The 12,120-nt window shown below is 36.2% G+C and overlaps 1 protein-coding gene across 11 annotated transcripts in view; it reads left to right on the forward strand.

Moving 5' to 3' along the window:
- Positions 1-416: 416 nt before the first annotated feature.
- Positions 417-12,120, forward strand: part of LOC114256952 (N-carbamoylputrescine amidase) — a 34,921-nt gene continuing 23,217 nt past the window's right edge. For 3 of the 11 annotated variants that reach the window (XM_082908825.1, XM_082908826.1, XM_082908828.1), the window contains exons 1-4: positions 567-774; positions 959-1,135; positions 2,360-2,672; positions 9,497-10,286. In XM_082908825.1, the coding sequence (XP_082764951.1) occupies positions 10,281-10,286 (6 nt within the window). In that variant the 5' untranslated portion in view covers positions 567-774; positions 959-1,135; positions 2,360-2,672; positions 9,497-10,280. Of the gene's footprint in view, positions 775-958; positions 1,136-2,359; positions 2,673-9,496; positions 10,287-12,120 lie in introns of all 11 variants that reach the window. The other 8 variants (XM_082908824.1, XM_082908827.1, XM_082908821.1 and 5 more) reach the window with 6 other exon arrangements.

Below are 12,120 nucleotides of genomic sequence, written 5' to 3' on the forward strand. Positions count from 1 at the left end.
ATAGACAAAAAGGTAATTTTATAATTTAAACAAATTAAATCATTCAACTAAGCACTTATCTATTTATTCATAATACATTAGATAACTTTACACCCCACAACTAAATTCTAAATATCACTGAATTTTGAAAACTATCACTACAACAAAATTGACTTTTTACGGTACCATATCAACGGCATACAATAAATGCACGCCGTAGTTTCTCACTTTTATGACTTGTTTTTTTTCACGTCGTAAATACTTTTCCAACCACAATGTGTCTATTGCGTAGGCCGTGAATGGTAATAACAATAATTTTTTTACGACTTACAATATACGCTGTAAATAATAAAACTTTCAACGACATACATATGGCGTGCCATTAATACATCAATTATACATGACGCACACAATGCCTATCGTTAAAAGTTTTGCAATTTTTATGACGGACAATGTATGTCGTAAATTGTATGATAAAAAACAAAGAAGTGCCAAAATAAAATTTCTGGCGTCAATTCACCAAAAAAAAGAAAAAAGAAAAAGAAAAATATTTCGCAAAAGATAATATACATCAACTGTTTTGGCTTCTAATAGATTCTAATCATTAGACATTAGTTCGAAGGGGATCCATCGCCGGTATGACAACTGGCTCGACAGCGGCATCCATCGCCGTTTCCCTCATTATCTCTTTGCTCACTTCCATTTTCTAACTTGTCTTTTTGCGGCTTCGATTAGCAAAACGACATTAACAACTCCACTTAACAGTGTCGGGCACAGGGAGGAAGATAAGGAAAGGTACACACTCATACTCTTCTCTTCTCTTCTCTTCTCTCTCTATCTCTCTCTCTCTCTTTCTCTCTCTCTCACTGATTTGCCCTAAACACATCTCATTTGGGGCATCTCTCTCTCTCTCTCTCTCTCTCACAGATTTGCCATAAACATATCTCATTTGGGGCATCTCTCTCTCTCTCTCTCACAGATTTGCGAACGAGATTGAGTCAGGCCGAGTCAAGTTGCAGAGTTATTCTGACGAGTCGTCGTTCAGGTAGGAGACCGAGTCGAAGAGGAGTCAGACCTTGTTTGGGTCGACAGCAAAGACAAAGCACGGCGAGGTCGAGAGGAAGAAAGGAACTCCATGGACAGAAGAAGAACATAGGTACATTTTCTGGGTTGTTTAGATTCTTTTATTGGTTACCAAACATAGTGTTTTCTTGAGGGCCAAACAGATCATCTAGTTATGTACATGAGTTTCTTGATTGAATTGTTTTTTTTTTTTTTGTTTCCCTCTTTTGATTTTGTGTTTTATTAAGAACTACCCTAAATTGGATGATGACGAATATGCTGTTTGGCTTTGGGCCACATCTGTGATGTATACCTCTGTGATGTATCCTAAACTTCTATACATGGTTGTTTCCCTCAATTGTAAGTCCCTTTTGTAACTTTTCAAATGTTCCTCTAGCATTTGTTCACGTTTGTAGAACAAATGAGGTGTAAACCAGTGATGGATGTAGTGGTCAGACTCAGTCATTTTTTGATTATAGGAAATGGTTGCTATGGATTATTTAGAAAACTGGATTCAGTCTGGAGTCTGTTAGTCCTCTAGTGTGCTAAACTGAAAATTGTGATTGATTTCAAATTCTGATTTTGAACTATAGACCATATTTGGAGCTTATCCAGATGAGATAATTTTGACTACTATTTAAATTCTCAGAGCAATTATACAGTTCTATATTAAATCTCCCAATCATCACTCAATTTCACTCGAATTTTGAGTAAAAGCTTCATTTGACATGAACTCCAATGGCAAACACCAATTTTCTTTCTAAAAATTCCCATCTTATCACAAGAATAGCAGTTCTCTAAATGATAAACTTCAAATGAAGCAAGCATAGCCTTTGAATTGAACATTTGAGTCAAGATTTAAGTCTCCCTTCATTTGGGTATTTAGTATGAGTTTGACTCAAAGAGTGGAGAGGTGTTTGGGGTGTTTTTTTCAACTCAAATTTAAGTTTGAGTCAATATTTGAGTAAGGATTGGAGATGCCCTTATATTGCTTTTCCATTTATGTTTCTAGAATAATGTTGGGGTCACTCAAATACCTTTTTTTACTGTTATTTTACGCTGTTAATGAAAGCCTTGTTGTATAGTCATTCTTTCTTACTGTTATGCATGTGTTTTAGTGTGATCTTGTGATCCAGATGTTAATTTTAGATTATATGTTTTAGAGTGGTTTTATGGTTATCCATATAATGTATATTCTTGTTGTCGAGTAAACTTGTGGTTACCCATGTGATTATCTTTTTTGTTTGTAACTCATTATCTGGTTTGCTGTTTTTGGCAATTGAGTAGATTGGTTCTTGACAATATATTATTTTTTTAGGGTGGTTTGTCTACACTCAACGGTTTAAGTCATGATTTAACCTAATGCTATAATGGCCTTAAGGTTGGGAATTTCAATTATTATCTATCTGGACAGATTATTTTTTTGGTTATTCGAGTATGTTAAGGTTAGAATTTGTTTGGTACTTTATTTACAATGCTTTTACTATCTTTTGGTTTCTCGACTGCTTTATTTTTCTTTTTCTTTTGACAATTGGGGAATTCGAAGTTTATGAAAGCTAAATTCAATTACTGATACATTTCAGGAAATTATTTAATGATTTGTTCAGCAATACAAGCAAGTTTGTCCTGGGGTATGTTTTTTCTCCCCCCTAATGATGAACTATGTGGCCTATTATAGCGGCGGGTTGACGGCAGGGGACGTTTTGAGACTCTAGCTCACAATATATTAAACAATATGAATCAGTTTTTTAAAATGGTCACTTGAGTGGTTTGACGTGGTATGAGGTAATACCTTTTTCATAGGATGTTCTCTTAAGCTTTTGAAAGGGTCCTGATGTTGATACCCACTAAAGTTATTCAAGGAATTTCCTATATGACCTATTTTGGCAACTTAGTGGACGTACTATTATCCTCCTATATATTTTAAAAGAAGTACACCAAGTTAGTCCCATTGGATGGGATCTGGGAGGGGTAAATTGGGTATAAACTTAACTTTTGGCAATTGTTAGACTTATTTATTTTGATGATTTATTTAATTATGTTTTAATTTATTTGAAAGAGAAAAATAGAATTCAAAATTTATTTTAATGATTCACTTAATTATATTTTAATTTATTTGAAAGAGAAAAATAGAATCAAAATTTATTTTGATGATTTATTTGAAAGAGAAAATAGAGTCAAAATTTATTTTGTCCCATTATTTCTCACATAAACCTTTATCCTAAATGTTGTTAGAATGTATTTAATATTTGATTAAATCAGGAGTTCAAATAGCCCAAAACAGAGGTTTAAACAGTCCAACACAGCAGTAGTTCAAAAGGTTCAAGTGGAAGATATTCAAATTTGTAATGATGGAGTGGAAGATATTCAAATTAGTAATGATGGAGTACAACGGCTATAAACGGCTATAAACGACTATAAATTCAAATGAATACAACGGCTATAAATGTCTATAAATTCAAATACATACAACGGCTATAAACGGCTATAAGTTTCATTATATATACCAAAGCCTCTAATGCAAATAAGTCACAAAAAATCAGAAAATATTTTTTGATCTATATTCACTCACATTTATTCTCTAAAAAATTCTCTGAGAAGTGTTCTTCAATTTTTGTTTACATCATCTCTCAGAAATTATACACTGAGCCTTATAGCATTAAGTTCATCTTTCCTGTGTAATGTTTACAGAAAAACCAGATCTTCATTTTTATATCTATCTTTGAGAGATAATTATTGTAGCTTTCTGTGAAAGCAAAAACACTTTCTTTTCAACCTTGTAAGAGTGTAGTACACTCAGTGTTCTTGACTTAGAAAGTCTGTGTAAAATTTGTGAAGGATTGCTCCATCTGTGAAAAGGTTGCTAGCACCCTGTGAAGCTAGAAGATAGTGAAAAATCTCAAGTGAAGCTTGAGGAGTGGATGTAGGCTTGGTTGAAACCGAACCACTATAAATCTGTTTGTCACTTCTTCCCTGATCTCTTTACTTTCATACTACTGCTATATCTATCTAATATTCATGTATGTAGACACCCCATTTTTGACCGACCTTAAGACTCAGACGTCATCGATTGAGCGCTCGATGATGGTGCATGTTGTGCTTGTTCTGAGGTTTCGGAGTTTCAGCTGAGAGCCTTACCCCAGGACCTCGGGACCCTTTTGTGCTTTGCCTCGGTTTGCGAACCAGGTCTTGTTTTCTCTTCCCAAAAGGAGGGAGAGGTCTCGTAGACCATCTCTCAGTGGCCGTAGACTACTTTTCGTGGTCGTAGGCCACTTTCTGTTTGGAGACCAGTTTTCGATTTTCGATTTTCGGAGCCGTCAGCCGTGCGCCTCGGTTCGGGACCGCTTAACTTTCTCCGTTTGGCACGGTTTTTGCACACACCTTGTTTCCTCTCTCTAGAGGGACACTGTGGCCCGGGAGACCACCTTTGTGGTCGCACGCCACTTTCGATGCTTAACAGCCTATTTTCGGGGCACCTGGCTGCGTGTTTTGACCCCCGAACCCTCGTTTTGCATCCGTCTTGGTTCATTTTTGGCATGGACCTTGTTTTCTTTGTTTGGAAGGTGGTACAAGGGTGAGAGACCACCTTTTCTCCTTGGAGACCACTTTTCCTCCGCCGGCCAGTTTCTTGTCAGGTAACTGGTCTCCCTCATTTTTGAGCCACAATTGCTGGTCTCCTACCACACCACTAGCTTGCATTTAGTTGGGAGACCACCAAATGGGCTGGCCGACCACCTTTCTTTGAGTTGACCCTTTTGAACTGGTCAGCCGACCACCTAAAGTGGCTGGCTAACCACCTGAACTGGTCGGCCTACTCCCTTCAGTTCTGTCTCTGTGAGTTGTTGCCAGCTGGAAGGCACGTATTACATTCTCCATACACATGTATGGAGGATCTTTGGCCTTGGTTTTTAGCTTCTTTGAGAAGCTAAGGCCTTGTATCTCTACAAAGGAGGGCCTCCCCCTCCTTTATGAGGGTTGAGAAATTTGTCTAAGGCATACAAGACTTCTCCCTCTATATCTCTACATCCAAGCTCAAAAAGGGTATTGTTCTTGCACCTTTGTACACCACCTCATAGCCTAATCCTTCCACCATTGCTTGGAGCTCCTTAGAGGTCATTTTCAGAGGTTAAAGGTTTGGTTGAGCATCAAGGGTAACTCACCCTTCCCTCTTTTAAGCTTCATTTTGATTCATCTCTTAGCCTTATTTGCATGCATATTTGATCTTTGTTGTCAACTGAAAAAAATCTTGTTTTGAGGTCTTTTTCATGTTTGTTTAAGGTCATTTTGTTGTTGGGGGTCATCTACCCCCTTGCATGCTTCATTTTGCCTTGTTTTGAGCCATGCCCTAAGGCCTTTGTGTTGACCTTTGCTTGACCTATTAACCACTAAAATCTAGCGGATTTTCAGTGGTTAACATGTGTTTTTGAGAGCCAAAATCAGAGAGGGGTGACCTTCTCCCTCCTTGTCTTGTTCACTAGCATTTTTAGCCTTACAAAGGAGCCCATATTTGCACACCTCCAAGCCTTGTTTCAGGCCATTTTCAGTGACTTTTAGGGCCTGCCTAGGCTCTGTCTAGAGTTGGTTTTGTCACCTTGGGTGTGTCTCTTGCATGTGTAGAAAAACCCCTCTTATAGCCTATCAAAGGAGCATAATATTCTTGCATGCATTGATCATGTTTCAGTGGGTTTTTGGGCTTTATTTGGCATGTTATGTCTCTAACTTTTGCTAGTTTGGTGGCTTCTTGAATGCTTCATATGCTTGTAGTGTAATCCATGTTCACTAGCTCACATTGCATGTTGTTTTGGCCCTTGATTCTAGCATATTTTGGCCATGTTCTAAACTGATTTTATTCATGATTTGGGCTGCCTTGGCTCTATTTTGAGGTCCCATGGTCGAATGATGCTTGCCATGCATGCTTGTAGTGTAATACCCTTGCCTAGCTTCGAGTTTTGAAGCCTCTTGCATGCTTAACTTGAGTTGTTTTCATGTTTCAGCATCATTGAACATGTTATTTCAGAGTTTATACTTGTGCCATATTCCCATGTTTTTCATTCTTTAAATGCGTTTGAGAGTTGTGCTTGTATGCCTCATTTTTGGGCTATTGCATGAGCTTCATTTTTGTGCATTTCAAGCCATCATTTTAGTCCATTTTGCCATTGTTTTGGGTCTGCATAGAGACTGTTTGGGGTTGGTTTGGTTATTTGGGCATCGCTTTGCATACCTCTATTGTAATGCACTTCACTAGTTTCGGTAATTGTGTCATCCAACATGCATCGGGTGAGTTGTTCGCATGATTCGAGACCATCTTGTATGTCATTTCAGAGCTGAAACATGTGTCATTGTATGCCATATTTCATCCTTGTCATACTTTGGTAGAGTTGCACTTTGTGTCTTAGGTTTGGTCTCTTGCATTTGTGCATGTTTGCATGTACCTTGTTGCCTCATTTTCATCATATTGGCCACTGATTTGGGTGTGGCTGAGACCCATTCATTTTAGTTTAAGTCCATTTTTGCATTGAGTATGCCATTGTATTCCATAGCATTGAGTATGCCACATTGTCGCATGATTGATCATTGCATTGTGCATGTCTTGTTCATCTCATTGTGTATGTTAGTTCTTAGGTGCATTGTGTATGCTAAGTACCACGTGCATTGAGTATGCCATTGTTAGTTCATAGCATTGTGTATGCTAGTTGCATGCTTGCATGTCATGCTTTGCATGTTTGCATCACTTAGTTGCATAGCATTTAGGTTGCATACTTAAAGTCGCATTGTGCATGCCATTGTTTGTTGCATTGTGTTCAGAATAGGAGTTAGTTCGAACACGGGAAACGAGGGAGGTTTTGTACTGAAAGTGACGAAACGTGCCTCGATTTCTGGTTGCCGACACTCTTGACTATCCATGACGGAGTTGTTGGCTTTAGGTGCTTATATGTGCATTCATTTCACATTGAGTCGTGCAATTCGGCTCCTCGGCCATCATGCATCGAAATGCATGATTGGTGGCCCGAGGGTTGAGGACTACACTCCTTTGAGCTTATGCAATGATGAGAAGAGTGGTCGTGCACACATGTATTGCAAATACTTTGTCGTGCCTCTCTCTTTCCCTTTGTTGCAGAAAAACAGAATCCAGGATAAGAAACTAGTCGGCCGACCAGGTTTTCTGGCAGGCCGACCACCTTCATTGGTTTCCACCACAAAAGGTGGTCGGCAGGTGGTCTCCCATGCCCATAAGCTGGTCGGCAGCCTTCCCACAGATTCCTAGGGTGGAGTTCCATCTCTCTGGAGCTTTGTGCAAGTTTCTGAGATCAATTGCAAACAAAGGCGAGTTGGAGCATCGCGATAGATTTCCCGACAAGGCGACTCGAGCATGCATGCATCTTTTATCATTCAAGGCAGAGCTGAGGCAGTCCACATTCATGTAGTTTGCAAGCTAGTTTAATCGCTTACTTAGTTAGTTTGTTAATTAATTAGAGTTGTGTAATAATTAGCTGTAATTTATTATTCATTTTAGTTGTGTAATAACTAGCTTAATTAGATTAGCTTAGATTAGCTAGTTGATGTTATATTATTTATTCGGACCCTCCGTCGAGAGGGCCAACTGTTGTAATAAGTGTGCGTGTGTGTGATGCATGTCTTCCAACCCCACGTCTTTCTCCCTTTTATTTACCAGCTTACGATGGTTAGTTTTAGGGCATTTTTCAATTAACATCCTTATGCTTCGCATGTTTGCATTCATTCATCCGTCTTGCATGCACCGGGCTCGGCGCATCATACTAACTGCATTGTATTTCAATTCTGAGTTGAATACATGTTATCTGTAGCATCTCATATGCCATCTTAGAATAGCCGAGCCTATCTTAGTTGCTTTTTGCATGTGTTGCATTAGCCATCTTAACATGAACTAGGATCATGCATTGATTACTAACTAGTTTCTGTTTTGGCTTGGAGTACTCGGTGAGTGTTTATGCTTTAGCATCCTTGCATGTGTGTGAGTGACTGCCATGATAGCATGCTTACCATGAGGCTAACTGCTTATGTGATATAACTGCCTGAATGCCTGTGGGTGAAGGTTGGGTTGCTTGAATTGGAATAATTCGTCGAAACCCGTGTTTTAGCCTACTTGCGAGTAGCAAACTTCAATCTATTTTCAAAACAAACAGATATGCGATGCTTTGTTTCAATTTAGGCAATCTAGTCTATACTTGTATGTTGTGCGCATCACATAGTAATTCTAGGCTAATAAACCGGGATAAGAGCACATGTGTTTTCAAAAACTAGATATCATGCTTAGTAGTGGCCGATCTTCGATCGGGCGAGCGGGGGTGCTCATGAAATGACCTTCTCTAATCATACCCAAGTTCCCGAGCTGAGGCAACTTTGGTGATGACGGACACGTGGCCTTAGGCACGAGTCAGGGTTTCCTAAATTCTCCCAAAACAAAATATTTAGGTGGCGACTTTGTGTCTGGCAAAGCAGTCCATGTTTGGCACTTCTTTCTAAAAATCTATTTTTCAAAATGATTTGTCGGATTTGGACTCTTTAGTGATTTATCGGTCTCGCATTGCACTTTGCGGGATTAGATTCAGAACCGTGACATTTGAGTCCGAACTGTAGTGAGCCCAATGAACAAAACGGGATTTTTTCGGGACGTTCGGGCGCGTTTACAATGTGCTAATCATTTGATTTACCCTGTATATTAGTTATACTTTATTGTTATTTTGCTTGATCATTTACTACTAAGTTTATCATTGTACTTGTAAATAATTTGTTGTACTTATAGTTAATTTTATTTGGGTATTACTAATTTTAATTTGTAGAAACCTAATTCACCCCCCTCTTAGGTTACTTTTTAGATAACAATTGGTATCAGAGCCTGGGGCTCTTGTTTAGATTTAACAATCTTAAGTTTTTGATCCATAGCAACCATGTATTCTACTTACTCTGCTGTTGGACAAGCTAGCAATAGGACACTTCTCTTTGATGGTAGTAATTACATTCATTGGAAAGAAAAAATGACTTTGCATCTTCAAGCTACCAATTATGCTTTATGGCACATTATCACTAAAGGTCCTAAAATCCCTACCAAGGTAGTAGACTATATCAGTGTGCCTAAACTTGAGGATGAATTTGATGAGCGTAATTATAAACTCCTTTTAGCTAATGCTAAAGCCAAGCTTATTCTTGTGTGTGGACTAAATGCAAATGAGTACAATAAAATTTCTGGGTATATTACTGCTAAAGAGATTTGGGATAAACTTAAAATCACCTATGAAGAAACTAGCCAAATAAAAGAGTCTCGGATTGACATGTTTATTCATGATTATGAACTCTTTACTATGGAATTATTTGAATATATTTCTGACATGTTTTATAAATTTACCAATATTATTAATGCTCTAAAATCTCTTGGTAAATCTTATACTAATGATGAGCTTGTAAGAAAAATATTTAGGTCTTTGCCAAATGAATGGGAAGCTAAGGTTACAACTATCCAAGAAGCAAAAGACCTAACAAAATTAGGCATTGAAGAACTCCTAGACTCACTCATGGCTCATGAACTTTCAATGATAGATGGCAGCAAAAATGAAGCCATTTGGAGAGAAAATAATGGAGTAGCCAACCTGTGTCTCATAGCTCTTGGAGAACAAGAATCCACTCAAGATGATGTAATTTCTAATTATGTAGAACTTGAAAGTGCTTTCAATGAATTACATGACATATTTAGAAATGTTTGTGTTGAGAATTCTAAATTAAAGAAATTAGTTACTTCTCTTTCAAATGATGTGGATGTTTTAAAAATGAAAAATGCTACTTTGAAAAATGACTTTACGTCTATTGTCAATGGGAAAAACATTTTGAAAAACAATGTTGAGGATTTAAACAAAACTCTTGAAAATTTTGTAAAAGGAAAAGAAAGCCTCAACAAGCTTCTTGGAAATAAAAAATGTGTTTTTGATAAAGTATGCATTGGTTTTGATCCTCCTAAACCTTTTATGAGATTAAATGTTTTTGAGACTAATCCCTATGTACCCAAGAAAGTAGGGGTACTAAGAAAGAAATCAAGATATTTTGTAGGTGGAATCTCAAAGAACACTAAGAACTTCGAGAGGAAATGCACAACAAGAGTATTCAATCTAAAGAGCAAAATCAGCTCCTACAAGAAAAAGAATGATGAAATGAAAATCACCAAGATGAACAATAGAGGTAATGTATGGGTGAAGATTCCAAAGAGGTAAATGAAGGTATAACTACTAACACACCTTTAAGCTTAAAGTTCTATATTCTTTAAGGAGTGATTTGTGTATAATAGGTTGTGTCTAATCATTGCTTCCATGTAACCTAATTGTACTAAGTTTGCTAAGTCATGTTCTGCTAGTTTCTTTCAAACCTTCATTGAACTCAAAAATGAGAATTATATTATTTTGATGAATGCCTATTAGAATATGAATGATTCATGTATTCATTAACATTGTATATCATGTCATCCATTGCTATGAAAAAGAGATAAGAAGTGATAAATATTTTTTGTGAGCATACTTTTCACATCTTATATATGACTTCATACTAATATGTTAATTCCTTTTTTAGTCATATCTTTATAGAATCAATTTTGATGTCATAGCATGTTTTTGAGATGTATACTATCTATATTTTGAATTGTACATTTATGATCTCAAGAATATGCTTAATATGAAAATTTCATGCTTATATGTTTTACATTGGAATATTTGAATGAGTTATGAAATTCGTTGATTATGATCCATCAATAATGTCTAAATGAAAAGAAGTATCATACGTTTGTAGAGACATTGCATCTATCCTATTGAATATCTTTTGAATATGGATTATATTGGCACACGTCTCATGAAATGCTTTTGATTGATAAATTGTTGAATTAATTGTTTATAGCATTCATGTTGTGTTCCACATTGAGTAAAATGTTTTATTACACTTGAGTATGTGGATTGAATTGATGAAAATGCCTCTTGATAATGTTATGTGATTAAATGAGATTGTTGCATCATTTTTTAATAAAACAAAGAGCATAACACTATTTTCTTATGCATATTATGCTATGTGCTGCAACTTGAAAATTCTGAAAAATAGCATTCCAAACTCTTGTTTGATCATTGAATTATTTTTCACTTTTTGAGTTTGTGATAAGAAGTGATTTGTGCTGTATTTTTATTGAGTAATAGTTATTGTTTTATGAATGCTATATTTACACAAATCACATTAGAAAATGGTAGTACCAACTTAGGGGGAGAAACAATTTTGCTAACATACTTGTTAAACCCTTTTGAGATGAACTCTTCATGAAAGAAAATTGAAGATTGAAAAGCTTTCATCTCTTGAACCTAACGTATGTCTCATATACTCTCTTAAGCTTTTAAGGTAAAAATTCTATCTTATATCCTTTGGCTAATACTGTTGTTACTTTGATATGAAAAAGATTGATTATGCTTTATATGATTTGCAATGTATACTTGTTAAACCTTTTTGAGATGAACTCCTCATGAAAGAAAATTGAAGATTGAAAATCTTCCATCTCTTGAACCTAACGTATGCCTCATATACTCTCTTAAGCTTTTGAGGTAAAAATTCTATCTTATATCCTTTGAGCTAATACTGTTATTACTTTGATATGAAAAAGATTGATTATGTTTCATGTGATTGACAATGTATACTCTTTGATGATGCTCTTACCTAAAAATCATGCCCATGCTTAAATGTGTGATACATATTGAAATTCATGATTTTTCTTGACATATGGATTGCTATACCTTGAACATGTTTCATTTTTTTTTAAATTACATTAGCTCCATGAGATTATATTGAGTTTAACCTATTATGAGCAATATTTGGTATTCTACATAATGCTTGAGTTATGATTGTTAAATCTTCTAGATTGTATATTAGTATCCTTGGTAGATTGCATGTTGGTATCATTTTGGCATCCTATTTGATATTATTGATGAGAACATTTCAGTTATGAGCTTTCATTTATCATATCTCCTATTGATTTTGCCAAATGAAACACGAGGAAGAATTTAAACTTGATTATTTTTTAAAACC

Source organism: Camellia sinensis, chromosome 15, assembly GCF_055761805.1.
Source record: "Camellia sinensis isolate YWXY chromosome 15, ASM5576180v1, whole genome shotgun sequence".
NCBI lineage: Eukaryota > Viridiplantae > Streptophyta > Magnoliopsida > Ericales > Theaceae > Camellia > Camellia sinensis.